Consider the following 27,527-nt stretch of genomic DNA (forward strand, 5'->3'; position numbering starts at 1 on the left):
TTTATTTCTGACAATTTCTCTAGTTTGTCAAGATCATTTTCAATTCTAATACTGTTCTCCAAGCACTTCCTCTCCCAGCTTGGTACCATTCATGGGGAGTGGAATCCTCATGTGACTCTGATCTGGTCACAGACTGCCTGAAGTGCTCCTTATGCTTTAATATAGAGCCAGTCTGTGGAGCAAGAGTGGAGTGGAGAGAGACTCTTTCATAATCCTGAGCCCTTTTCTTTGACAGGGCAAGGATTTATTGCTGACATGTAGAAGGCACAAATCACATTCTGTTGGTGCTTGAAATCTGAGCCCCTTTCCTTAGAGTCAGGGTCCTTGGGCTGTATGCCAGATAGACCCAATTCCCATTAACTGTAGCCTGAGGAAGTGCTTCACAGAATAGACAGGTTCTCTACATGCCTGGAGTGACACATCATAGGGCAAGGGGCAGAGCACAGTGTTACAGAGCACTGTGAGAGCCTCTGCATAGGAGAATGGCTCTAGCAAACGCTCCCTTATATGGAGGTGTTATGAACTGCTGCCTTGCAAATATGATGCTTGCTTTTGCATTTTTGGGACCAAGTCTCTGGGGTTTGCATAACTCACTCCTGAGCATCATGACAACCTCCAAATTTACAGTGAGAGGAAGCAGAGGTCTTTAGAAGCCCTACTTTTTTTCCCCTATGGAGCTGAGGACCCCCTTCAGTATCCAGAGAGTAGTCAGAAAATCTTCCCCCTCCAACCTGAGTCTGTTGTGTGTCTTACCCCAAGCTGACTGGATAGGATCCTTCTCATCCTTATACTTTCTCCCTGAAATGTTCAGATGCTCCTGAGCTTTTCTGTAATGGAGTTAAGGCTCTTTGGGGAAGAAGGGATTCAACATGCCGGTCCAACACTCTGTCCCTTCACTGTGAGAGCTGGCTGTAATTCACCCTCTGTAGAGCCTGTAAATACTGCCTCACACAGGCAACACTTTAGCTCAGTGTTTGCAGAACAGCTCCACCATCCCAGAGTGGGGGCAGAGAAATCCTGGAGAGGAGGCACTGCAGTGGCGGGTCCAAGTGGTTGAAACAAACATGCTATCAAATAACCTGATCCGGGGACGGGGACGGGGGGGTTTGCGGGGAGGAGGAGGAAAGATTATAAGTCTTTACCATATGAAAATGAATAAAAATTAAAGTTATAAAACAAAATGATGGGGAGAAACCAAACCACCAACTTGTTCCTCTGCTGGAGACAGAAAATCTGGTGGCCTGACCTGAAGGCATGGCTTAGTGCTGGTGCCTCAAGCAACAATGCTGGACCTCCTCCAAATTACACAGGTGAGGGCATTATCCCATTAATGAGGACTGAAGCTATGCAACAGGAAATATGCTTATTTAATTGCAACATAGAAAAATATATTCCTAAAATCCATTACCTTGTTTTTTGGAGGTAAATTAGTGTGAAGAATCGGTATTCCTGTGTGCTGTAATGTGTCTCTGCAGTTGGTCTCCTCAGTTATAGGTCTAACGGGTATTAAAGAACCAGGGACTGGTGGTCTTATAATTGGTGGAAATCTAGGTACTGGGTCAAGCTGCAGGTGCAGTAAAGGAATTCCAGCTGAATGCTGGTAAGTTCCATAGAAGGAAGCATGCTGAGCACTCCGTGGCTTCTCTGCACTCACATTTGTAGGAAGGTGCTGCAGAGGTGCAAAATTTTGCTCTCCTTCATATTGATCCAGATTAAGTAGTTTAGGAGGCCTCTTGCTTTCAGCTTCTGCCCACCTCTTCTTTTCCTCATATACTTGCCTCATCATTTCAGGATCGTATTTATTCAAATTCAAGTGTGTCATTGAAATAGTCTTGTCTCCTAGCATACATGACAGCGGAGGGTTCTGTAAAGAATTAGATGGATCCCAAACTACCCTTGGTTGGGGGAGTGACCCGATGAAAGCTTGTGAAACTTTTAATGGATATAAATTGAGTGGTTTTAAATGATCAGATTCAAGTTTAAGCAAAGGAAAGCCATTTTCATAATTTAAGGTTTTTGCAACTGGGATAAGTTTGGGTGTCTTCTGGATATCTAGGGAATGAGATAACAGATGAAGTGCTGTGGCTGGAGCTGAAGGAAGCAAGTCCTGAGATGCTGGAATAAATTCTGTTCCATTGGACTGGCTCTCTGATAGGCTTAAAGAAATATTCACATCAGGATGATTCTAAATGAAAAAAGAACACACAATAGTACTTTAAATTATGTATAAGATCACAATAAATCGTTACTAAATGTAGTCTCTATTACTTGGTAATTCTGTCTAATGCAATTACTACAAGAAAGTTCTCTAATTTTTCAAATGGAATAACATCTGATATGCTTTTTCTTAAAAAGTAATGCTTGGTTTTACCTACATGTATACTTTCTTTGCTGCTTTGATCATTTAGGATATTTCTTTCCTGAGAAGGAGAGCTGCTCTTCTTATTAGACTTTCCAGCATTTTCTTTAGTGGGCAGCTGAGTCTCAGGAGAAATGTCTGCAGACTGTACAGGCAGGGATGTGTCAGCACCACTGCCTCTTACAGTGTGTGAAGCCTGGCTTCCTCCCAACTGAATAGCCTGAGACTGCTGCAGAAGATGCTGCATATTTGGCAAGCTGGCAAAGGATGATCCCACCATTTGCATTAAGTTCAGAAAGTTGACTTGCTGCAGCTAGAATGTAAACAAAAATAAAGCTAACATTATAAAAGTTGCTTAAATGGGTCTTGGCCAAAATCCTTAGTTAAAACTTTTTACAGACCTATAGATTATCCTAAAATTTATAGATAATCCTATTAAAATAGATAGCAACAGAAACAACATCCCAATGTCTCAACAACAAGTACACTAAATCGATATTTCTTTCGTGATACAATACGCTATGTGAAATAATAATGTTATCCTACAACAACGTATAGTCCTTTGCATTCTTTATTTCAAAGCAAAGAAATCTAAACCTGAATAATACCAGGATGGAATAGTTTCAAATGTACCAGCATTAACTCATTAACATTTTAACTATACAGTTACTGTTTGTTCATAATGTCCCCTAATTTATATGAATAAAGGACATTAAGAGAATGTTAACAGTTAGTCCTCCTAAAAATATAATTGTTCAAACTGTACTGCTCCTCAAATTCACAAACCTTCTGATTAAGAAGTCAAAAGGTCATGAATTATGCCTAAAATAATTGGTTTCTACCTTCAGTTACCTTTAACCCAGAAATTTGCATAAAAGCATCATAGAATAACCTTGAAAGCAATCATTTTTCATATTGCTTGTTTTTTTAAAATTGAACAGTTTAATCTGTGTTTCATTATTTTTAATAATGAGAGATTCTTACCTGAACTAATTTAAACATTTCATCTTGGAGCATCTGTCTGACAGCTTCTGAAACGTTCAATGGCTCTGATATCTGCTCTCCATCCTGGACCTCTTGCTTCTTTGAACACACCGGACGATTATAGGGAACACTTGATACACCAGTGAAAGAAGGTTGATCATCACATGCACAAATCTCTATGTTACTTGAAGTATTGGGAATAAAAATAGTAATTTTTAGACACTTTCCAAAAGATATGGATTCTGAACACTGAACCTGATGATGAGAATCAGAGTGAAGTAAATGTATCAAAACTTTACAACTGGTACGTTAAAATGAAAAATGATACCCATTAGCAAAAATAAGAGACACTTTGTTTTAGGTTTTCAGTGTGCATTCATCCCCTCTGGAAATTTGAATTTTTTTTTTTTTTTAAAACAAAATCAATTTTCTGGAGGAAAAAAGTAAAAAAGACACATTTTTTAAAATTAGAACCATTTTTTCCCCTCTCTAATGGGTAGTAGATTTCTGGCCAGACCTGCTTAGATTCTGTGATCTCACAGGATCGCAGCACAAAGTGGTGTGGCTGTAGGTCTTATACCACAATGTACAGTAAACGCAAACATTATACATTTACTGCAAAGAAACACTGAACAGAATATTAAGACTGCAGATTTAATAGGAATAATCCATAATTTACTACATAATGCATTACAGTTTCTCTTACGTAGGAGCATCTGCATTCATTTCTAAACAGAATGAATGAGGAATGGTGCTGGAAACAGCCTCAGCCATACTGTAAAGAAAGACAAAAATATAAGTTTATTATAAATGTTTCAACCTTTAATATGTTGCATATTGTTTTTTTAGTTATATGGAACATTTTTGAAAGATTTTGTATGTAAAATACAAGCTTGTTTACCTAATATGCATGTAAATTTAATCCAAGACATACTGAATTGAGTACCTTCTATCACTGTATAACACTGCAGCTGAGTACACAATTGTTGATTGTTTATGCTTGGTCTCCATAGCAATCAGTAACTGACAAACAACATGGTTGAATAGATTTTGATTATTCACACAAAATACTAGGCAACAGAAAGGCTGAGGACTGATTTGACTTGGCAAAACAAAGGAAAATCCTTAAATGTGAAAATCCTTAAAATCCCACATTTAAGGGACACTGTGAACATGATTGAAATGTGCATTTCTAAAAGGAAAAGTTAATGTCACGCAGCAACTCCTGAGGATAGTTTTTATATGCCCTATTTTACAAAAAGGAAAAATTATACTGCCTTAAAATGGTAATGAAATACTAATGAAGACTTTATAAAGCTATGTAGATTTTAAAGACTACAACAAACTGTACACATATTGAGGACGTTTTATCTATCTATCTATCTATATATATATATAATCTAGTATTATTACAATATAATTACATAGAATCATAGAACTGGAAGGGAACTCAAGAGGTCATCTAGTCCAGTCCCCTGCACTCAAGGCAGGACTAAGTATTATCTTGACCAGTGGTTCTTAACCTTTACTGCAGCTGGCACCCCTTTGGTTCTCAAAATATGTTCTTATCAAAAATTGTTGAAGTAGGTCAGTTCTTTAAACCGAGATATATTTTTGTTTGTATATTATGGTAATCATTAAAAAAGTCTATAATGTTAATAAATACATAGGTTTGATGAAACAAAGAAGTTGTACTTACGTCCCTGTGCTTAATTTGTGTTTCCGATGATTTACCTTCTAAAAAAACCTGGCATGTCTCGCACCCCCAGGGAAGAACCACTGATCTAGACCATCCCTGACAGATGTTTGTCCAAACTGCTCTTAAAAATCTCCAATGATGGAGATTCCACAACCTCCCTAGGAAATTTATTCCAGTGCTTAGCCACTCTGACAGTTAGGAAGTTCTTCCTACTGTCCAACCTAAACTGCCCTTGCTGCAATTTAAGCCCATAACTTCTTGTCCTATCCTCAGAAGTTAAGAACAGTAATTTCTCTCTCTCCTCCTTGAAACAATCTTTTATGTACTTGAAAACTTAAGTCCCCTCTCAGTCTTCTCTTCTCAAAACTAAACAAACCCAATTTTTTCAATCTTCCCTCATAGGTCATGTTTTCTACACCTTTAATCATTTTTGTTGCTCTACTCTGGACTGTCTCCAATTTGTCCACATCTTTCCTGAAATGTGGCAACCAGAACTGAACACAATACTCCAGCTGAGGCTAATCAGTGCGGAGTAGAGTGGAAGAATTACTTCTCATGTCTTGCTTACAATACTCCTGCTAATAGATCCCAGAATGATGTTTGCCTTCTTTTGCAAGAGTGTGACTCTGTTGACACATAATTAGCTTGTGATCCACTATGACCCCCAGATCCCTTTCTGCAGTACTCCTTTCTAGGCAGTCCATTCCCACTTTATATGTGTGCAATTGATTATTCCTTCCTAAGTGGAGAACTTTGCATTTGTCTTTAAATTTCATCCTATTTACTTCAGACCATTTCTTCAGTTTGTCCAGATCATTTTTATTTTTAATCCTATCCTCCAAAGCACTTGCAACCCCTCCCAGCTTGGTATCATCCACAAACTTTATAAGTATACTCTCTATGCCATTATCTAAATCATTGATGTAAGAGAGTGGTATGATTGCTCAGAGCTCCAGTATGAAACTGGAGAAAAGCCTGTTGAGAGTCTTTGGGTTATGTTTATAAGGGAGAGCAACAAGGGTGATGTCAAGGTGGACGTGTGCTATAGACCACCGGACCAGGAGGATGAGGTAAACGAGGATTTCTTCAGACAATTAACTGAAGTTTCCAGAGCACAGGCCCTGGTTCTAATGGGGGACTTCAATCACCCTGACATCTGCTGGAAGAGCAATACAGTAGTGCACAGACAATCCAGGAAGTTTTTGGAGAGTGTTGGGGACAACTTCCTGGTGCAACTACTGGAGGAACCAACCAGGGGCCAGTCTCCTCTTGACCTCCTGCTTACAAACAGGGAAGAATTGGTAGGGGAAGTAGCAAGTGGGTCGCAACCAAGGCAGCAGTGACCACGAAATGGTTGAGTTCAGGATCCTCACAAAACGAAGAAAGGAGAGTAGCAAAATACAGACCCTGGACTTCAGAAAAGCAGATTTTGACTCTCTCAGGGAACTGATGGGCAGGATCCTCTGGGAGGCTAATATGAGGGGAAAAGGAGTCCAGGAAAGCTGGCTGTATTTTAAAGAAGCCTTATTGAGGGTGCAGGAACAAGCCATCCCGATGTGGAGAAAGATCAACAAATATAGCAGGCAACCAGCTTGGCTTAACAGTGAAATCTTCGGTGAGCTTAAACACAAAAAGGAAGCTTACAAGAAGTGGAAACTTGGACAGATGACTAGGAAGGAGTACAAAAATATGGTTCGAGCATGCGGGGTGTAATCAGGAAGGCCAAAACACAACTGGAGTTGCAGCTAGCAAGGGATGTGAAGGGTAACAAGAAGGGCTTCTATAGGTTTGTTAGCAACAAGAAAAAGGTCAGGGAAAATGTGGGACCCTTAATGAATGGGGGAGGCAACCTAGTGACAGATGATGTGGAAAAAGCTGAAGTACTCAATGATTTTTTTGCCTCAGTCTTCACAGACAAGGGCAGCTCCCACACTGCTGTCCTGGGCAGCACAGTATGGGGAGGAGGTGAGCAGCCCTCAGTGGTGAAAGAACAGGTTAAAGACTATTTAGAAAAGCTGGACATGCACAAGTCCATGGGTCCAGATCTAATGCATCCAAGGGTGCTGAGGGAGTTGGCTGATGTGATAGCAGAGCCATTGGCCATTATCTTTGAAAACTTATGGCGCTCGGGGGAAGGTCCCGAGTGATTGGAAAAAGGCAAATATAGTGCCCATCTTTAAAAAAGGGAAGAAGGAGAACCCAGAGAACTACAGACCCGTCAGTCTCACCTCAGTCCCTGGAAAAATCATGGAGCAGGTCCTCAAAGAAACCATTTTGAAACACTTGGAAGACAGCAAGGTGATCAGGAACAGTCAACATGGATTCACCAAGGGCAATTCATGCCTGACCAACCTGATTGCCTTCTATGATGAGATAACTAGCTCTGTGGATATGGGGAAAGCGGTGGACATGATATATCTTGACTTTAGCAAAGCTTTTGATACGGTCTCCCACAATATTCATCACAGCAAGTTAAAAAAGTATGGATTGGATGAATGGACTATAAGGTGGATAGAAAGCTGGCTAGATTGTTGGGCTCAATGGGTAGTGATCAACGGCTCAATGTCTAGTTGGCAGCCGGTATCAAGCAGAGTACCCCAGGGGTCAGACCTGGGTCCGGTTTTGTTTAACATCTTCATTAATGATCTGGAGGATGGGACGAATTGCACCCTCCGCAAGTTCGCAGATGACACTGAACTGGGGGGAGAGGTAGATACGCTGGAGGGTAAGGATAGGGTCCAGAGTGACCTAGACAAATTGGAGGATTGGGCCTAAAGAAATCTGATGAGGTTCAACAAGGACAAGTCCAGAGTTCTGCACTTAGGATGGAAGAATCCCATGCACTGCCACAAGCTGGGGGCTGACTGGCTAAGCAGCAGTTCTGTAGAAAAGGACCTGGGGATTACAGTGGATGAGAAGCTGGATATGAGTCAGCAGTCTACCCTTGTTGCCAAGAAGGCTAAAGGCATACTGGGCTGCATTAGTAGCAGCATTGCCAGCAGATCAAGGGAAGTGATTATTCCCCTTTATTCGGCACTGGTGCATCCAGTTTTGGGTCCCCACTACAGAAAAGATGTAGACTAATTGGAGAGAGTCCAGTGGAGGGCAACAAAAATGATCAGGCAGTTGGGGCACATGATTTACGAGGAGAGGCTGAGGGAACTGGGCTTATTTAGTCTGCAGAAGAGAAGAGTGAGAGGAGATTTGATAGCAGCCTTCAATTACCTGAAGGGGGGTTCCAAAGAGGATGGAGCTTGGCTGTTCTCAGAGGTGACAGATGATAGAACAAAGAGGAAAGGTCTCAAGTTGCAGTGGGGGAGGTCTAGGGTGGATATTAGGAACAACTATTTCACTAGGAGAGTGGTGAAGCACTACAATGGCTTACCCAGGGAGGGGGTGGAATCTCCACCCTTAAAAGGTTTTTAAGGCCCGGCTTGACAAAGTCCTGTCTGGGATGATTTAGTTGGAGTGGTCCAGCTTTGAGCAGGGGGTTGGACTAGATGACCTCCTGAGGTCTCTTCCAACCTAATCTTCTATGATTCTATTATTAATGAAGGTATTGAACAGAACCAGAACCAGACCCAGAACCAATCTCTGCGGGACCCCACGCGTTATGCCCTTCCAGCATGCCTGTGAACCACTGATGATTACTCTCTGGGAACAATTTTCCAACCAGTTATGCACCCACCTTATAGTATCTCCATCTAGGTTGTATTTCCCTAGTTTGTTTATGAGAAGGTCATGCGAGACAGTATCAAAAGCGTTACTAAAGTCAAGATATACCACATCTACTGCTTCCCCCCATCGACAAAGCTTGTTACCCTGTCAAAGAAAGCTATCAGGTTGGTTTGACACAATTTGTTCTTGACAAATCCACGCTGACGGTTACTTATCACCTCATTATCTTCTCAGTGTTTGCAAATTGATTGCTTAATTATTTGCTCCATTATCTTTCTGGGTACAGAAGTTAAGCTGACTGGTCTGTCATTTCCCAGGTTGTCCTTATTTCTCTTTTTATAGATGGGAACTATATTTTCCCTTTTCCAGTCTTCTGGAACGTCTTCAGTCTTCCATGACTTTTCAAAGATAATTGCTAATGGCTTGGGTATCTCCTCAGTCAGCTCCTTGAGTATTCTAGGATGCATTTTATCAGGCCCTGGTGATTTGAAGACATCTAACTTTGTCTAAGTAATTTTTTACTTCTTTTTCCCTATTTTAGACTCTGATCCTACCTCATTTTCGCTAGCATTCACTATGTTAGGTGTCCAATCGCCACCAACCTTCTTGGTGAAAATCGAAACAAAGAAGTCATTCAGCACCTCTGCCATTTCCACATTTTCTCTTATTTTCTTTCTCCCATCATTGCGTAATGGGCCTACTCTGTTCTTGGCCTTCCTCTGGCTTCTAATGTGTTTGTAGAATGTGCTTGTTACTCTTTATGTCCCTAGCTAGTTTGATTCAGTTCACATGCCATCGTAACTGGTAAGACATTGTCTGGATTTCTTGAAATCCAGGTGAAGATTTTAAATAATTAATGATAAAGGAAGTAGTCTCAAACAGGGAAACAGATTGGAGGGAGTGACTGGTACAAGTTTGCCAGTTTGAAAGGAGTTGAGCTGCTCTCCTCCAATCATCAAGAAAAATATCAGACCAGCAGTTGGGGATCCAGATTCCAGACAGCGAACGTGACATTTAAAAAAAAAAACATGCAGAAAAATACAAATATCTTTCTTTGAGAAACTCACAATTGAATCACACAAGTAAGCCACATAAGTTATCAATTCAAACATAAGACCACGAGAGACACTCAAGAGATGGTCTATGCAGAGTTCCTGTAATTCTTTATATGGTTTTTCATTGAAAAGACAAATGCTTCAACAACTTTAAAAATGTTTTTAATTAATATAAGGAAATGGGGGTTCTCTGTAAAAATCCTGAAATAATGTATTGAAGCGACTTGATTGTATTCTTCAATTACTGAAGAACACATTTGCTTTGTTCTTAAGATAAACACTCAGTTGTAGATACCAAGCTTCTCATGGCCAACCCTGCAATAATACACTAGCACGCACCAGAAATGGAAGGGAGGCTGGAATTTAGCTTCAAACTATAAGTATGTTGTTATGACCAAGAACAAATCTTTTTTTAATTAAGAATAATACTCTCTCTTTATAAATTTAACAAGGTAGTAATAAACTAATTCTTTTGAAATGCTAATGATATCAATTTCTCTTACCCATTTTGTTTGGCTTTTTTTTCTTCTAACTTTTCCATCATGGGTTCTTCCCATGGAAATTCTATATCTAGAGTGGAGATATGCTGCAATTTAAAAAGATGCATATGAATATGTATATATTTGCTTCAGCATACTTCTGCCTAAATAGATTATTATGAAAATCCTAGACGGTTTCTGATTAATCATCCATGTGGTCAAATTCAGATTATTTTTTGTAATAATCCAAACATCCTAGTTTTTGCATAGCTACAGAACTATAGAAAATGCAAGGTGGTGTCCTAATGACTTCTTTAACTAAATTTAATCATACCTATCATGAGTTTTCAACCATTTCTAAAATTCAGTTCACTAGATTGCCATAGAATCAGGCCTGTGCAGCAGTATCACCTTGCTAATCAGGCATCCACCTATTACTATTCCCCTTGGTAGCATGGAAACAAAACAATTACAAACAAGCAAAAAAACAAAAAATAAACCAACAAAATGATTACAAGTTAAAAGGACTGACCCTATGAATAATTATTTCCAGGAGTAGCAAAGCCCAGGATTTTGCACCAGGCACAAGGGTCCAACCCTAGTAAGCCACATGGCAGAATTGAGGACAATAGTACATATTTTTAATCCTGTTCGTTGCATTGGTTCTAAAGTGCTACATGAAGGTCAACCAGATTCTATTCTGATTCACACATCAGCAAAAGAATTCTTGACCAATTTCCTAGTACTGAATCTTTGATACTGGTGGTGATCAGTGTTCCCTCTAATTTTTCCCACCCATGCGCGGAATGAATTTTGTTATATGCACCAATATGGAGGTGATATGTGACACATCAGTTTCATATTGGTGCACATAACAAAATTAATGTGGTGGGGGTGGGGCTGAGGGGTTTGGAGTGTGGGAGCGGGCTCAGGGCTGGGGCAGAGATTTGGGGTGCAGAGGTTTGAGGGCTCCAGCTGGGGGTGTGGGCTCTGGGTATGAGCGATCTGGGGGCAGGAGGGTGCTCCGGGGCTATGGCAGGGAGAGAGGACTTCACCCCCCCTCCACCCCTCAGCTCTCTCCCCCCACGGCAGCTCCAGGGCTGGGGCTGCAGGATAGGTGCCCCTTCCCTGGTCCCTGAGGGGTGCCCAAGCCAAGGCTGGGTCTGGGTCTGCGCCCGCGCCGCACCTAGGTCTGTGCTCCACCGCCCTGGCCGCATCTGCAACCAGGCTGGACCGCAACTGGGGCCACACTCAGCTGGGCCACACCCTGGCTGCCACAGCAGAGCCGGGCTGCAGCGGAGTTGGGGCCAGCAGAAGGCCACGCCACCCCAGCCGCGGCAGGTTGGGGACTGGGCTAGGTTGGGACGGGTTCCCTAAACACCTGCGTGGCGCAAAATAGGCTGCTGTGCAGCCATGCAGCTTACAGCGAATTTAGGTGATACATGAGCCAGAAAAAAAATAGAGCTTATTTACAGATCCCACGTTAAATTTTCAAAGTGGAAGTAAGAAACATATCTGTGTACTTGTAAACTGAATAAAACTGATTTGAAGTCATTACATAATCGCTCTGGCTACTTAAAAGACAACATCATGTATTATAAGAACATAAGAATGGTCATACTGGGTCAGACCAATAGTCTGTCTAAACCAGTAATCTGTCTTCCAACAGTGACTGGTGCCAGATGCTTCAGAGGAAATGAAAACAACAGGGCAATTATTGAGTAATTCATCCTCTGTTGTCCAGTCCCGGTTTCTGGCAGTCAGAGGCTTAGGGACACTCAGAGCATGTGCCCCTAGCCATCCTGACTAATAGCCATTGATAGACCTATCCTCCATGAATTTATCCAATTAGTTTTTGAATCCAGTTGCACCTTTGGCTTTCACATCTCCTGGAAATGAGTTTGAGGTGACTGTGCATTGAGAGAAGTAGTAGTTCATTATTTTTGTTTTAAACCTGCTGCCTATTAATTTCATTGGGTGACGCCTGGTTCTCGTGTTATATGGAGGGGTAAATAACATTTCCTTATTTACTTTCTCCACATCAGTCATGCTTTTATAGGCCTCTACCATAGTCCCCTTTAGTTGTCTCTTCTAAAATGAATACTCCCAATTTTTTTTAATCTCTTCTCATAAGGAAGCTGCTCCATACCCCTAATAATTTTTGTTGCTTTTCTCTGTACTTTTTCCAATTCATCTTTTCTGAGATGGGGCCATCAGAATTGTACGCAGTATTTAAAGTATGGGCATAACATGGATTTACACAGTGGCATTATGATAATTTCTGCTTTATTTTTTATCCCTTTCCTAATGGTTCCTAACTTTCTCAGCTTTTTTGATTGTCACTGCACTTGAGCAGATGTTTTCAGAGAACTATCCATGATGACTCTAGGATCTCTTTCTTGAGTGGTAACAGCTACTTTAGACCCCATAATTTAGATGTGTAGTTGAGATTATGTTTTCCAATGTGCATTACTTTGCATTATAATGAAGAGAAATACTAGATTACTGTTAGTCAAAGAGCTAAATGTAAAAATAGACAGTATTCAGTACAAGCAGCATGTTAAACCAGAATCACCCCCCACCCCTCCCCCCCATAGTTCTTTTTATAAGCATTGGGTAAGATTTTCAAAAGTGCAGTGTTGGCCTAACTTTACTATTGTTAAAATCAATGGGCATTGTACCATTGACTTAAGGGGAGCAGTCTGGTGAACACTGAGTACTTTAAGGCCCCCCCCATTATATATAACAGGGAATAATGCATTTTGAATATAATATTTAAAAGTAATTGTTTCATTCATCTGAGAGAGTAACTTGCCTCCTCTTTTTGTTGTTGTACAGGTTTAATGCTGACAGAAATACTGGGGCTTTTTGGAACTCCAAATGGTTCTTCAAAGAGCTCTATGAAATAAAGGGATGTAATTCATAAAGAAAATAAAGTACATACAATCAGTAAACTACATGGCTGACAACTTTATTAAGATAAAGGGATATGGTATAAAAAAAAGAATATTTTTGCTAAAGGAGCAAACCTTCAGTTTCTGAAGTTGCATCTATTTCCTTCTTCAGGAATGCTCCCACTTCTTCTTCATCAAAACCTATTACTCCTTCTTCAGTACTGTGAGTTACAGAATAACTCTCATTCATTTCATTCTTTTCAGAATGTTTTGTTTTTGTAGATATTCTGTAAATTAGTATAACAGATCAAATTACAAAAAATAAGTGAATAATGCATTTATGTATGACATAAGTATATAGGGAGGCTATATGCTGTATGCATTCATTATTTAATAAGTTGTGCTTATTTTACCTATAACAATTGGGTTTTTTTGTTAGTTTGACCAGTAAGTATCATCCATTTTTTTCTATCTTTGAGTTTGTGTATTGAAGTGCACACAAATCATTAAAACTATCTGATATTTCCTATACATTGGTGAGATTTTTACATGAACTATTCTTTTTATAATTTAGTAAAAGTATGCAGTTTTGCTATGATCATAAATGCCAAATTCCAGATTGGTGTAAATTTACACAGTCAAGTTCTAAATCTCTGAAAATCAAGGTTTATAACAAAAGTACGACACAACCTTGGCTCCAGTCATGCAAACCAAGGACATGCACAAGGTAGGGGGGAGCCCAAGCATGGGCATGGGCCCACCCAATAATCAGCAAGGTCACAGAGCTCCTGTGAGCCTAGAGTGGTGGTGGGAGCTAACAGCGCCTTCCGCACCCGGGGCCACGGCACAGAACTCCTCTAGTCTCAGAGGAGCTGTGTGTCCCCACCCCCAACAGCCCTGGGCCCAGAGAAGCTGTGGCCCCCTCTCTTTTGCTATAACAAAACCTTGGCTATAACAGCCAAATGGCTCTGATCCCCAGAGGTTTGTTATAGCGAGGGTGTCCTCATATGATGTTTTTAATGTGCCCCTCCAAAAGCGGTCAAATTTAAATTCCTGCCCATATCTCTGATGAGAACAAATGTTCAAGTCTAATATTTTTTGTTTGGATTTTTTATAAACAAAAAATGAGGAATATTCATTGTTCTGTATATATTTTGAGGTAGTTTTGAGCTTCCTCAAAATTAATTATATGGTACAGCCTGTCAAATGGAATATGTCCAGACAGAAGTACATCAACACAAATAATAGATATAGACAGCAAAAACAAATAGTAATGTGTAAACTGCACAATGGAATGTGAAAGGATCTGGTTACAAAACTGATACATATTAGAACATTATAAAAAAGAACAAGTTCAGTTATATTTCAGTGGAATTATTTATTTATATCTGCATAGAAATCTCTGCTGAGTAAAGACTATAATTAACAAATAAGGATGAAATTTTGCTCCATAAGAGCATCTCCCACTACACTCCCTTGCAACCTGCCTACAACTCCAATTGCCTTAAACAATTATGAATATATATGAGCAGAATTTGCAGAAAAAAAGCAGAATTTGGCTGTAAATCAAGAAGATACGATTTGTATGTAGCATGCCAATGTTTCCCGCTTAGCTGAGCAATTACATCAACTTGAGTGTTCTAGTTAAAATATTACCCTAAAACATTTTCACAAACTTCATCGTAAGCATTTACATCCTGGACAGCGTGTAGCGTTTCTGTTGATGGAGAACAGCCTGTATCCATACTGCTTTCTTTCTGTATCTTGGATCTAGTTTCTGGTAGGGATGCAGAGTTCATTAGGTATTGATAATCTGGACTCTAATAAAACAAAACCCAAAACACACATTCAGAAGTCTTTCTAGTTAAAAACAACACCTGAATTGTAAGAATCTCTCTCCTACTTCAGATGTATGTATTGCATTTCTGCTTAACTACACATCCTTTTCTCCAGATGTAAATTTTACAGGCTGAAGGTATTACGGATTTCACACAGTTAAAAAAAAGCCCGATTTATGGTTGCCTGTGCAATCTGAGTTTTGCATCCTTTCACATCCAACCTGTGCACTGAATGAGGCAAAGAATTCTGTGCAAAACAGTATGGGACCATTAAATAGTCAATATATGGTCACTATAGTTATTATATAGTCACTATCATTAATAGTATGTAATAATTAAAAATTGTTTCATACTACATACAACTGAATGGGCAGAAAAATACATTTGGTTTTGTGCATCAGAAATAAAATCAGTGCTAAATTCAAATGGTTAGTTATTACTAGAAATAATGTCAGAGGTAGAAAAAACAGTTTCAATATTGTGTATAACCAGAAGCATTCAGAAACATCTCTGGTGTCTGGAACATTCTGGTGATACCTTAGTCATCTGTGCATTATACACCATTTGTGTCAGAGGAGAAGAGACTACACAAACAAAACAATCTACTTTATCTAGAAGGGGAAAGAAAGCTCAACAAAAAGAAAAAAAATCCTCATAAATCCAAAATGTGATTCAGTTATTCCCAGGGTTACCAGATAGCAACTGTGAAAAAATGGGAGAGGGGGTGAGGGGTAATAGGCGCCTTTATAAGAAAAAGTCCCTTTAAAAATGGGACATCTGGTCACCCTAGTTACTCCTAACTTCAAAAACAACTAATTCACCCTTAATCTTGTTATTTGTTAAATTCCACAGACATTCAACTTTGCTTAAAAATGTTCACACTTGACTCACTGTGAAAGAGTTTGGGAACAAGAGTTCACTGTACCTATTTACCATTTACAATTACATCAAATTATTCTTATATATATTTCCTTTTATTTTAAACCTAGAATGTCTGGTTCTCACCTATCCAGTAACATCATGCAGAAATGCAAAATTAACTTTATAATAGCACTTAGCCAGTTTAAATATGTCAAATCTTAATCCTCTCTTTCAAAGCTAAATAAGCCTAATTTCAAGTCTCTCCTCATATGAGCCTTTTCTCTTGTTGCTCTCTGCTGTACTCTTTTCAACCTTATACATTTCTTCAAACACGACCAAAACTGGACACTTAAAGCCAAAATTTTCAAGCGTCTACTCAAATACAATAGTATCTAGATAAATTACATAGATCTCACAACAGACGATAGAGCTATATCTACAACGCAAGTCCTCTCACCCATAAAAATACCTCACAGAAAGAACTCCAGCACTCTTGGAATGTTTATCTCTTCCTAGCAACTCCTTATAGAGAGGTTGATACTCAGTATTCTAATCTTTACCTGGAATGCAGCTAGAAGGTAAAAGTCTCAAGCATTTACATTGTGTTCAGTAATTCTGTTGCTTTAAAGACTATGCGATGCTGTTTTTTGCTATTACTAGTCACTTTGACATGGCAAATCTTTTCACTGAGATAAAATATAACCTGGTTGTCAACATTTATCTAAAATGTGTTCCTCAACAAGGTGTCGAACATATGGTATTTAGTGCTTTCCTATGAGTCAATTCGCTATCCCCTAGGATTCTGGTCCCCTCTGTCTTGTTATGGTTTTAGAAGGTAATATGTACAAGTTACAGGCATTCCTGCTGTAATTTAGGAAATTACAGAAACACACATATGAAATCTTTAACATGGATTTCAGTTATCTAAAATTGCTGTCAATCTTCCCAAGTAATGGAAATTACTCACACTTTTTTCCTATTTGTTTTACGATATTCACAGCTCTGCTCATTGTGCACCCATTTTTGCAAGGTGCTGACTACTTATGTGACACTGAACATGAATTAACATCCTTAATATTTTGAGCATGTTTAAAATACTCTTAAGCAAAAAAACCAAACCAAAACAAAAAACCTGTGTTTAGGTGACAGAATGGTGTGCAACATTTGAATATTTTAATGTCCTTTTTTCCTATGTCTGTAGAGAATTATTTTTCAACAGCCAAAAAAACCAACCAAATAAATAAATACCCAGTCAAAATTAAGCCCATGATCCTGCAAACCACTGCTGCTACTTGGAGCTCCACTTATTTAAATAGGGTTCTGCACAGATGCCTGGGGTCCATGTGTATGGAACAACTTGCAGGATTAGTGTCTATATTAGATGAATATTTTTTTAAAAGGCATGGGAAAAAGTTAAATTATATACTGCATTTTAAAATATCTACTTTTAAATTCATGCATGTAAAAAGGAATTAAAATACACAAATGCATAATATTTTAAGTTTAATTAATTACAATCCTAGCTCTCTCTATTAAATACTTATTCAATCCCCTTACCTTAAAACTAGTGATCCTAGCTTGTGATTCATCACAATAGGGTCGTCCTAGAAGCCATAATGATGTAAGTATAGCAGCTGCTGATGTTTTCACATGCATCATTGGGCGGCTCTCTTGAAATGACTCTATTTTGTTGGTGTCATATAGCAATCTCCTATCAGACCATCTGATCATCCATTCAAGCAGTCTTGCAATATTGCTAAATTTATTCTTCAGTTCTAGACAAAGTTCCTCTCTTGGTATAACATCATTCACATGAATTGTTTTGTACGTATATTTACAGGTCACTGAAGTTTGTAGACTAGAGCAAGCATGGTCAGACAAGGTCTGGGTTATGGGTGTAATAGTTATTTCTTGCTTGTTTTCTTGTGCTCTGTAAACTGACAGGTGGTTTAGACCAAATAAACCTTTCTTTCCCATGTATTTTTTTACTCCATTCACTGAGTCACACAGCAAGGAGTCTGCTGGTTGTAGAACTGAAACAGACATTTGGTTTTCCAAATATTTTTTCTTTTCATTACACAAGGAAGCTGGTTTGGAATCACAAGATGCAAGAGTAACAGCATAGCAGCAACCAGCTCTAAACACATTCTGGCTACTAGTTCTGCCCTGTCGACGTTTCAGTGTTGTATGCACATCAAAAAGGAGAGAGTGTAGTTCATGTTCTCTAAGGAGTTCAGAAAAGCTGGTCAGAAAAGGAATCCCAGGATCACTGCAGTTAAAGTCTCTTTCAAGCATGTAACTCAAAAAGAGATCTAAGAACTTAACATATTCATCATCATCACGTTCAAATTCCCATGCACCTACCACAGGCAAAGTATGTTGATTTGGCAAAACTTTACTTTGTTCTTTATGTTTTGCTTTCCAGTTAAGATATTTTATCTTATATGCAGTTTTCTTACTACCAGTTTGTTCTTCTGTGTGAGGCCGTGTCTCCCTACAATACAGCAAAACATGAAAACAGAAAAAAATCAGAAGGCTAACTCTAATACTTTCTTTAAAAAAAAAAATTAAATTCAATAAAGTATGTTAATGCAACAGTTCTCTTAATTTCTTCTCTCTTTTGTTAAATAAAAATAGGAAATTAATTGCAAAAATTCACATTAATGCAATGTAAAGGTGGCAAAATAGACAAAATGTAGTAGTCATAATTCACAAACCAATATTAACTTAGAAGTATCACAGTAACTTTTATTGCTAATAATAATTTACAATCTAAGAACAGAAAACATGAAAAAATAAATGGTAGGGTAGGAGGATCGGAGTAACTTTAAGAATGTATGGTTACTTTGGTAAATTATACAGAATAATTATTACATTTTTAGGGTGAGAGAATGGGAGTATAAGGGGAAATAAGACATTGTGCAGAGGGGATAAGGTCACAGGAATAACAAAGGACATAATAGAGGATTAAGTATTTATGGAGGGAGGATACAGCGGGGATGAGGGACTGATGGATGATGAACAGTTAGATGACAGGGATCATGAATAGTGACAGAAACTGATGTGGGAGTCCAAAAAGCAGAGGTTACATACCTGTACAGTAACTTGAGTTCTTTGAGATATTTTGTAGCTATGGGTACTCCACTGTAGGACATGCCTGTGCTCATGCACACTTGACCAGAGACTACAAAGCAGTGTTCACAGGCCCATGACTGCGCAAAGCAGCTCCTTATGCTCCTCTGTGAGGGCATACAGGGACACATGAACCCACCGCCACACAGAGGGGAAGGAGGACAGCAGATGAATCACCCAGCGGCAGTGATCCCTCAGGGTCGAAGATGATCTCTTCCACAGGTTTTTATTTTTGTATGGTAACTGAAGGGTCCAATCCTTGAGCCGCAAACACATTGGCAAACACTGGAAGTAGGTAAGATGGTGTAATGCTTGATGAACACGTGAACAGAGGACAAGCTGCAGTCCTGCAGATGGGCATATTTTTCAATAAAGTGTCGTGACCGGGTTGTGGGCAGTCTGACATAGTGGTTGGAGCGGGGGTCGGGAATCAGGAGGCAGGCCAGGTGTGGATAACAGGAGAAGGGAATCTGAGAGCCCAAGGGGGAAACCAAGAGTCAGAAGTCAGGCAGAGTAAGGTAACCAGGAGATCAGAGGGCAGAGACTGGGAGTCAGGGTCAAGAAGCAGGCCAGGTCAGAGTCAGGCAGAAGGTAGTGCAGCAGAGGCAGTCTTAAGCAGAGAAAAACCCAGCTGCACAGACAACTTCCTGTTCCTCTGATTGGTTTAAATAGAAACAGAGAACCAATAAGAACCCTTGGAGTTTTGCCAAATCAGATCCCAGGACTGAAATACTCAACTGAAGTTAAGCTTCAAATTATAGTGACTTAGGTCACTTGAGTGGTGGGTTGGAACATACTGGCTCCTAAAAGCCCATTGGACCACGGTCTGAAACCCATGGACCTCAACGTAGGGCTATAGATGTAGACTGAGCCCTAGTGGAGTGTGCTGACACTCTCTGAGGTGGTTGTTTTCCCTCCGTCTCATAGCATGTTAAAATACAACCCGAAACCCACTTGGACAGTCTTTGTGTGGAAATAGGGTGACCTATCATCCTTCCAGTACAGGATACAATCTGGCAAAGGTCCTAAAGATCTTGGTTCTGTCTATGAAGAAGGCAAGAGCTCTTCTGACATCTAGTGTGTGCAGGCTAGCCTCCTCTCTAGAAGTACGAAGCTTTCAGTAGAACAATGGTAGATGAATTTCCTGGTTAATATGGTATTCCTTCTTAAGACACCTTAAGGAGGAAGCGAGGATGGGAACATAGTGTGACTTTGTCTCTAGAGAAGGTCACGAATGATGGGTCTGCCATGAGTTCACTTAGTTCTCTCATTTGCCTAGCCAAAGTGATAGCGATAAGGAATGATGTCTTGAGGGAGACGTGGAGAAGAAAACAGGTAGCTGTTGGTTCAAAGGGTGTTTCTTTAAGGCAGTGGTCTCCAAACTTTTTGGATCGCACACCCCCCGGGGCCAGTTCTAGGGAGGCAAAAAGAGAAGAAGAAGAGCTGCCGCCAGTGTGCCATCAAAGAGAGTGGGGAGAGAAGAGCTGCCTCCGGTGTGCCATCGAAGAATCAAAGGTCCAGGAGTGCTCCTCCTGCCGCACACCCCCAGGGATGGTCTTGCGCACCCCATTTTGGAGACCACTGCTTTAAGGCATTGAGCTCCAAAATAAAGTTCCACAGCGGAGCAGGATTCCATAGTGGGGGAAACAAATTGCGTAAACCCCTTAAGGAATCTGACCACAGTAGAATGGGCGAAAAAATGGAGAAGCTTTCAAAGGGTGAGTGGACGGCTGTGACAGCAGCCAGTTGAACTCTGAGTTAGCTTATTGACAGATCTTGTGTCTTTAAGTACAACAGGTAGTCTAGCATTTTGGTAAACAGAACTTCTGAGTATTGAGGGAGTGAAGAGAACACCAGGAACTCCAGCGTTTTCACTTTTGCAGATAAGTTTTGCAAGTAGTAACTTTCCTGCTACGTAAGAGGGCTGACTGGACCCTATCTGAACAGGTTATCTCTATGCCCAAGAGGCACCTGGAAGCCATGCCCTGAAGTTCGGAGGTGTTGAGATGGTTCAGGGTGCCTAAGTTCTGAGAAAGGATATCCTTCTTGAGAGGAAGGCAGAGAGGACGGTGTCACCACTGAGAGGTGAAGAAGGTTCAAATACAAAACGTGTCTTAGCCATGATGGTGCTAGGAGAATGACCTGTGTTTTCTCCTGTCTCAATCTGAGAGGTCGTGAGAATGAGAGGTAGAGGTGGTTAAGCATACAGCAAGAGATGGGGTTGTGGCGCTATCAGAGCATCTCCTAAGAAGTTGTGACCACATTGTCCCTTGGAGTAGAAATGGTGACAACTTCACATTTGTTGGGGGGCGGTGGGGAGGGCGGGGTAGCAAAGAGGTCCACTGATGTCAGACAAGCTTTGACAGATGATGTTAAAGAATGATTTTGCTCCCATTCATGGTCCTGACAGAAGTTTCTGCTCATGGAGTCCACAACTGTATTCTGGAGGCCTGGTAGATAAACCACCAAGATTTTTATCTGGTAGGAGATGAATCAGTTCCACAATTTTGGTGATAGTATACATAAGGACTGGGATCTTGCTCCCACTTGGCAGTTTATATAACATTGCTGCCCTGTTATCCAGCATTACCTGACAGAGCAGCCCTGCATGTCATGAAGAAAGTGTTGATAGACTGCTCTCAACTCCAGGACATTAATGTGGAGCATAATCTCTTGTGGGAACTGCTTGCCCCCCAATCCAAGAGGCATCCATTGTTAGGATTATTGATAGTACAGGATGTGAGAATGGGTTTCCCACGCAGACCTTCAATGGGTCTGTCCACCACATTAGCAAGTCTACAACTTCCAGAGGTAATATTTGTTTGGAGAGACTGTGTCTGTCTGGGGCACTGAAGGTACTGAGGTGCAGTCTCGCACATAGTGCAATGCACATAGAGGCTGACTTATGGTTGAGGAGTTCCAGACAGGTCCTTTCAGTTGTTTGCAGACCATGCTGTAGAGTAGATATGAGATTGGACAAAGTGGAAAATTTTTCCCTGGGCACGTAGACTCTGATAGTTATGGAGTCTACAATGGCTCCAGTGAAGTTAGACAAAGGTTAATGTAGACTTCTTCAGGTTGACGCAAAGGACCAGAGACTGAAATAGGGCTAGCACTCTGGAGGTTGCTGATTGGACCTCTAGAGCCAAGTGACCTCTGAGGAGCCAGTCATCCAGATATGGAATTACTGTGATGCCTGACTGATACAGGTGGGCCACCACCACTGAGAAGACCTTTGTAAAGACCCTTGGGGCTATGGAGAGCCCAAAGGATAGGACTTGATATTGGTAATGTTTTGAGCTTATTACAAAACATAGGAAATGCCTGTGAGAAGGATGGATACCTACATGATAGTAGTAGGCATCCCAGAGGTCAAGGGCAACGAACCACTCCCTTAGATTTAGGGCTGGTATTATGGTAGCTAGTGTAAAAATTCTGAAGTGCAGCAAAAGTACACAGGGGTTCAAGTTTCTGAGGTTGAGGATCGATCTCCATCCTCTTGGGAACTAGAAAATAGTTGGAATAGAATCCCCTTCCAATGAACTCTTGGGGAACCAGTTCAATCTCCCCCAAGAGCAGGAGAGATTTAAAGCAAGAGGTCCACAGCTCCTTATAAAAAGGATCCCTGAAGAGGGATGGTGAAGGGAAGTGGAGATAAAGTGGAAGTGAATGATGATCACCTCCAAGTTCCGTTTGTCTGAAGTAACGTGTTCCCAGGCTCGGAGGAAGTGAGACAATGGTCTCCAAAGGGGGTGGGGATGGTAGAATCGTGCAGCAAAGGATCTGGAGAAATAGGTTGCTTTAGGTCCTGGACCAAGATGTCAAAACTGTTTCTTACAGGGAGATGCCAATGGTGCAGTTGTAAAAGGAGGCAATTCCATTTTCTGAGGTCTGCCGCTCTTCCTCGGAAGTTCTGAAGGTCTGGGAAAGGTCTGTTGTGGGTGGTACTGTCCCATTTGGGATCTGCTAAACCATCCCTTTGTTGCAGGGACGTAAATTCCCAACAACCTTAGCATTACTATTACTGTAGGAGGGGAGACTCCAGTTATTCCAGCATGAAAAGTTCTCTGGAGAAAAAAATCTGGATAGTGTTCGAAGACTCTAGTAGCCAGAAGTCTGGGTCGGTATCAGGGCCTGGAACATAGGTCAGTCCAATGGAGATGTGCATGGTACCAGAGAAGTCTGATGAAGAACTTCTCTGACCTCAGAGCTCTAGTTCAAGGAAGGCAATCCTATGAATCTCTATGCTGTCTATTGGAGGATTTTTCCACATGCTGCTTCGTGTGCAGTACCAATGACTCAGAACCAGATTCAGGAAGTGGGCATGATCCTGAAGAGGTAGTTTATCTCCAAAATCTGCCATCTGCCCACAGTTCAGAAAATCATATTTGGCCATCAGTGCTAGGTAGTTTGAAATAAGGAACTAGAGGCTGGCTGAGGAAAAGACCATTCTACCCATAAGATCTAACCTCTTGCCCTTCTTGTCAGGGGGGTGGAGCGTGGGTGCTGTTGCTTGGCCCGCTCCATAGCGGCCAGGATAACCAGGGAATCAGGTGGAAGATGGGAGTACAGAAACCCTTGGGCTCCAATATAGGTAACCTGGTTGATCCTGCTGATGCTGTGGTGGTGTCCATGGAGCCAGGTACCAGTGGCTCATGGGCTTAGGCAAAGAAGGGTACTGCCACGTTACTGTCAGAAACCTCTGGTAGTCATGCATAGTATCCAAATCCTCAGAGGAACTGGAGTCCTATACGAATGGGAGCGCCAACAGAAAGGAGTGTGCTGTAGGAACACAACCAGAGGATGGCAGATCCAATGTAGAAGGAGCCCTCTTTGCAGGTGAATGGACCGGAACATGGGGAGACCTCGTCTGTTCCAGGGCACAGAGTTCATAAGGACTAGGAGCACATCCGATTCTCCTCGGTGTCTGGCACTGGTCCATGAACTGAACCGGAGCTGGTAAGAGGGCCTGCCTTGGGATCAACTATTCATGCTGTGCCGGTAGAGCTGATGGAGGAGTGATGCGTGGTTCAGGAACAGGGACTGGCAGATCCAGTTAACAATGATTTCTTCTTGCTCTTGTGGACAAGAACTCATGGATGGTGCAATGTCTTTCTTGGATCCGGAGGAAGACTCACTACCACGCTTATGCGCATGCTTCCGTGGTTCATAGCCAGGTGCAGTGAGGGGTACTGAGCCCTGGTACTGGCAGAAACAGACTGGAACTTCACAGTAGGAGGCACACTCCTGGACTGCTCAGGCTGATGTACAGAAAGGCTCCCCAGCTAGGATTCAACCATGGTCCCATGGTGACCTCCAGGAGGGTTGCTTAAGGCACAGGGCCCAGCCTTCCCAGGTATGGGCAGGGAAGAAGAGGCAGACACTGCACCTGGATGCAACATGGACTTCCCCCAAGCAGTACAGACAGCTTTGGTGCTTGCTGCTGAGCAAAAACGAGTGAGGGCAGGAAGCACAAATAGATAGATGGACCGATAGACACTACTACTTTGAAAAGCTCTGGTTCAGGCGGAATACAACAAGGACCATCACTCAAAGAGGGCGGCAATGGTACCATAGAGTGAGTAGAAGCCCTGTACGCATCTCTGTGCTGTCTACTGGAGGACATTTCTGCACGCTGCTTTGTGTGCAGTACTGATGACTCAGAACTATGGGGAAAAGACCTGTGGAAGGTCTGGCAGGGCTTTAAGCCTAGGGTCTTTGGCATAATTCAGAGTGCTAAAGCACCAAAATTCAGAGGGACGGCAGGAACCCTCTTTGAAGCACAACCGTCCTGGAACTAAAGAGAAATAAAATAAAAATAACCAAACTACATAAAGAAAAGGACTAATAAAATTAGCTAGATAAGAAGAGTGGGAAGCTGAGAAGAGCAGACACACAAATGCTCAGACGTGAGCCACAGGAACTGAGTGGCAATGGGTCCATGCCTCCCTATATGCCCTCGTTTGGGAGCACAAGGAGCTGCTCTGTACAGCTGTGGGATACAACAAGGACCTCCCTATATGCCCTCATTTGGGAGCACAAGGAGCTGCTCTGCACAAGTATGGGCCCACAAATGCTGCTTTTTGGTTGAGTGCACACGGGGATGCGTACACACTACAGTGGAGCACCCATAGGGACATATACTTGAAAAGAAGTCCAATATTGTTGATTTTCACTGACATTAGGAAGACAGCAGCTCCTGTCTGTAGGAATGTCAGGGGACAGGGCAATATGTAGGCTACCTGGAATCTGCTATCAGTTGAGTTTTAAGCCAGGGGGCTGGGAAGACAGTGGGAGCTACTGGGGCCTAGTGCCCTTGAACAGCTGCCAGTGGGTCTGGTGGATGACCAAGAGAAGATAATAAACCAATATTCATCTGTGATTCCCTGCTACCAATAAAACTGGCTGCTGACTGGAGCGGTATGCATGTATGCATAAATAAAATGGATTAACAGCTTAATCTAATTATCACACAAAACAATTGTGTACGTGTAAGAGACAAGAAAGGTTCAGGTTCAAAAGTAGTAGTCAGACAAATCCTCTTCACTTTTTAAAAAAGTTCTTTCCCATTCCAGAGTTCCTTGCACAGGCCCACCATCACTCCCTGCCAGCACACCGACTGCCTGGCTCTGCAAGTTTTCCCTTTCCTTCAGTCTATATTTGTTGACTGTAACAAATGCAATAATAAAGACAAGAAAAAAAGGTAATAAATGGTTTCAGTTGAGTATTAAGTAGCTGGGAGGCAGGTGAAAGGTGTGGTGAAACTGTACTGAAAAACAATCTGACAGTAGCTTTATGTTTTGTTTGACTGAACTCAATTCGTTACTTTTTTAATACCTCTGAGGTGAAGGTGCTTGATTTCTTGTTTCTTCTGTAAGCAAAGCTTCAGAGAGTGTATCTGCTGCTTCAGCATCACTATATACTTGAGGATTTCCACAATCAGAGAGCGTACTTCTGCTTAGACTGGTCCCTAATGAGAATCTATCATAGCAATGTGCCTCATCATCTGGTGTCTCCTCTTCCGATGGCTCCCAGATACTCATTTCAATGGGACCTATGTTCCTTATTACACGTTTCAGTGCTTTCAGCCTCACTTTGTGGGTGGCCTGGATAACAACAGACATCATTTCTTCACTTTTGGATCCTAACCAAAGGGAAAAAAAGAGAGAGGGGACAAAGAGATGGGATTTTGAGTGTGGAGTCCATACATTTCACATTCTCTAAGATTAGCAGGACATAAATCAATCATAAAGTATATTCCAACTTATATCCAGAACAAAGATGAAGTTATTTAGTATTTGGGACTCTACTTATGCAGTAGGTCTTTAGAATAATTTTTACTTAATTACAACTTGTAAATTTATATAGCTATAAAGAAATGTAGGCTGTTTTGATTCATGTAGTTACTATTTATTTTCTAACTGAAGAAACACCATCACTTTCAAAATTGCATGTCTGCCAGAAACACTTCTATCTACTTTTGGTTCAAATCACAATTAAGATTACTAGAACCTAAAGAGATTAGAAGAAAAATCTCTATTCTTCCCCATTGTCAAGTTTGCTTACACTATGACAGCACTCTGTGGACAATCAGTTTATTTCCTCTATAGAAGTAGTCCATCAGACTGTTTCCCTGGTTACGTTTCATATATTTGAGAAAAATACACTCTCAAGAACAAGTTTTCAACACAGAACCCAAAATTGTACATGCAAAATATGAGTGGCAGACACAAACAGGTAACTGTTTATGCAAAACAGGTAATATTCAAAATGACAAATGCATACAAAATATACAATGCATACCAAAAATGAGTAATTGCCTTTGAACTCCCATTCATTCTTGAAAAGCTAATGAATTTACAATTTTTGTAAAATCTAATGAATATTAGCGGTCAATGATGCAGTGAATTAGAGGTTAAGCATCCCACAAGGAACCAATTCTAGTCCCAATTCTGATGTTGACTCACTGTGCAGCTTTAAATGAGAAAGTCACTTAACATTTCTGAATTTCTGTAAAACAGAAATAAAATTAATAATAATATTTTACCTACCATCTCTTAGGGACATTAGTTAATGGCTGTACATTTAAAAATGTAAAGCAATAGTTAAGTGCCATCAAAGGAACCTTTTACAGCTTTGTAATAAATTTATTTAGTATGCTGCCCTAAAAATCACTGAATCATCAAATTTTAGGGATGGAATATGGCTCTGGAAGACTCAGGGGACTAGAATAGACACCAAAAGATATTATCACCTGTTAACTTATACAAAATTAACAGATCTCAGTCCAGTTCCTTGTACACTGGATCCACACCAAAAACAAAAAGTTGAGTAGTCTCAACTATAGAGACCAAGTCTCAAATAATCATATTTATTTAATGTTTCGGCCATAGTGGGTATGCATGAGCACCATGCATGAGAGTTCGGAAATATTTAGTAAGCAGCATCCATTGGTCTGTGCATGCGCTGTTGTTCTCCTCATGCTCTGAACTGATGGTGTAAGGGGCAATGTGGATCAATGCCTCTTCAGTTCCTTCTCTTATGAATG

At 40.9% G+C, this 27,527-nt stretch overlaps 1 protein-coding gene across 18 annotated transcripts in view; it reads right to left on the reverse strand.

Moving 5' to 3' along the window:
- CPLANE1 (ciliogenesis and planar polarity effector complex subunit 1) overlaps positions 1-27,527 on the reverse strand; it is a 180,190-nt gene that overhangs the window by 62,053 nt on the left and 90,610 nt on the right. For 17 of the 18 annotated variants that reach the window (XM_073343782.1, XM_073343777.1, XM_073343776.1 and 14 more), the window contains 10 exons: positions 25,817-26,123; positions 17,405-18,341; positions 14,805-14,968; positions 13,284-13,435; positions 13,070-13,152; positions 10,279-10,361; positions 4,050-4,118; positions 3,344-3,527; positions 2,376-2,672; positions 1,409-2,185 (listed from right to left, as the gene is read on the reverse strand). In XM_073343782.1, the coding sequence (XP_073199883.1) occupies positions 1,409-2,185; positions 2,376-2,672; positions 3,344-3,527; positions 4,050-4,118; positions 10,279-10,361; positions 13,070-13,152; positions 13,284-13,435; positions 14,805-14,968; positions 17,405-18,341; positions 25,817-26,123 (3,053 nt within the window). The remainder of the gene's footprint in view (positions 1-1,408; positions 2,186-2,375; positions 2,673-3,343; positions 3,528-4,049; positions 4,119-10,278; positions 10,362-13,069; positions 13,153-13,283; positions 13,436-14,804; positions 14,969-17,404; positions 18,342-25,816; positions 26,124-27,527) is intronic. The other variant, XM_073343779.1, reaches the window with a different exon arrangement.

This window comes from Lepidochelys kempii, chromosome 5, assembly GCF_965140265.1.
Source record: "Lepidochelys kempii isolate rLepKem1 chromosome 5, rLepKem1.hap2, whole genome shotgun sequence".
NCBI classification, from domain to species: domain Eukaryota; kingdom Metazoa; phylum Chordata; order Testudines; family Cheloniidae; genus Lepidochelys; species Lepidochelys kempii.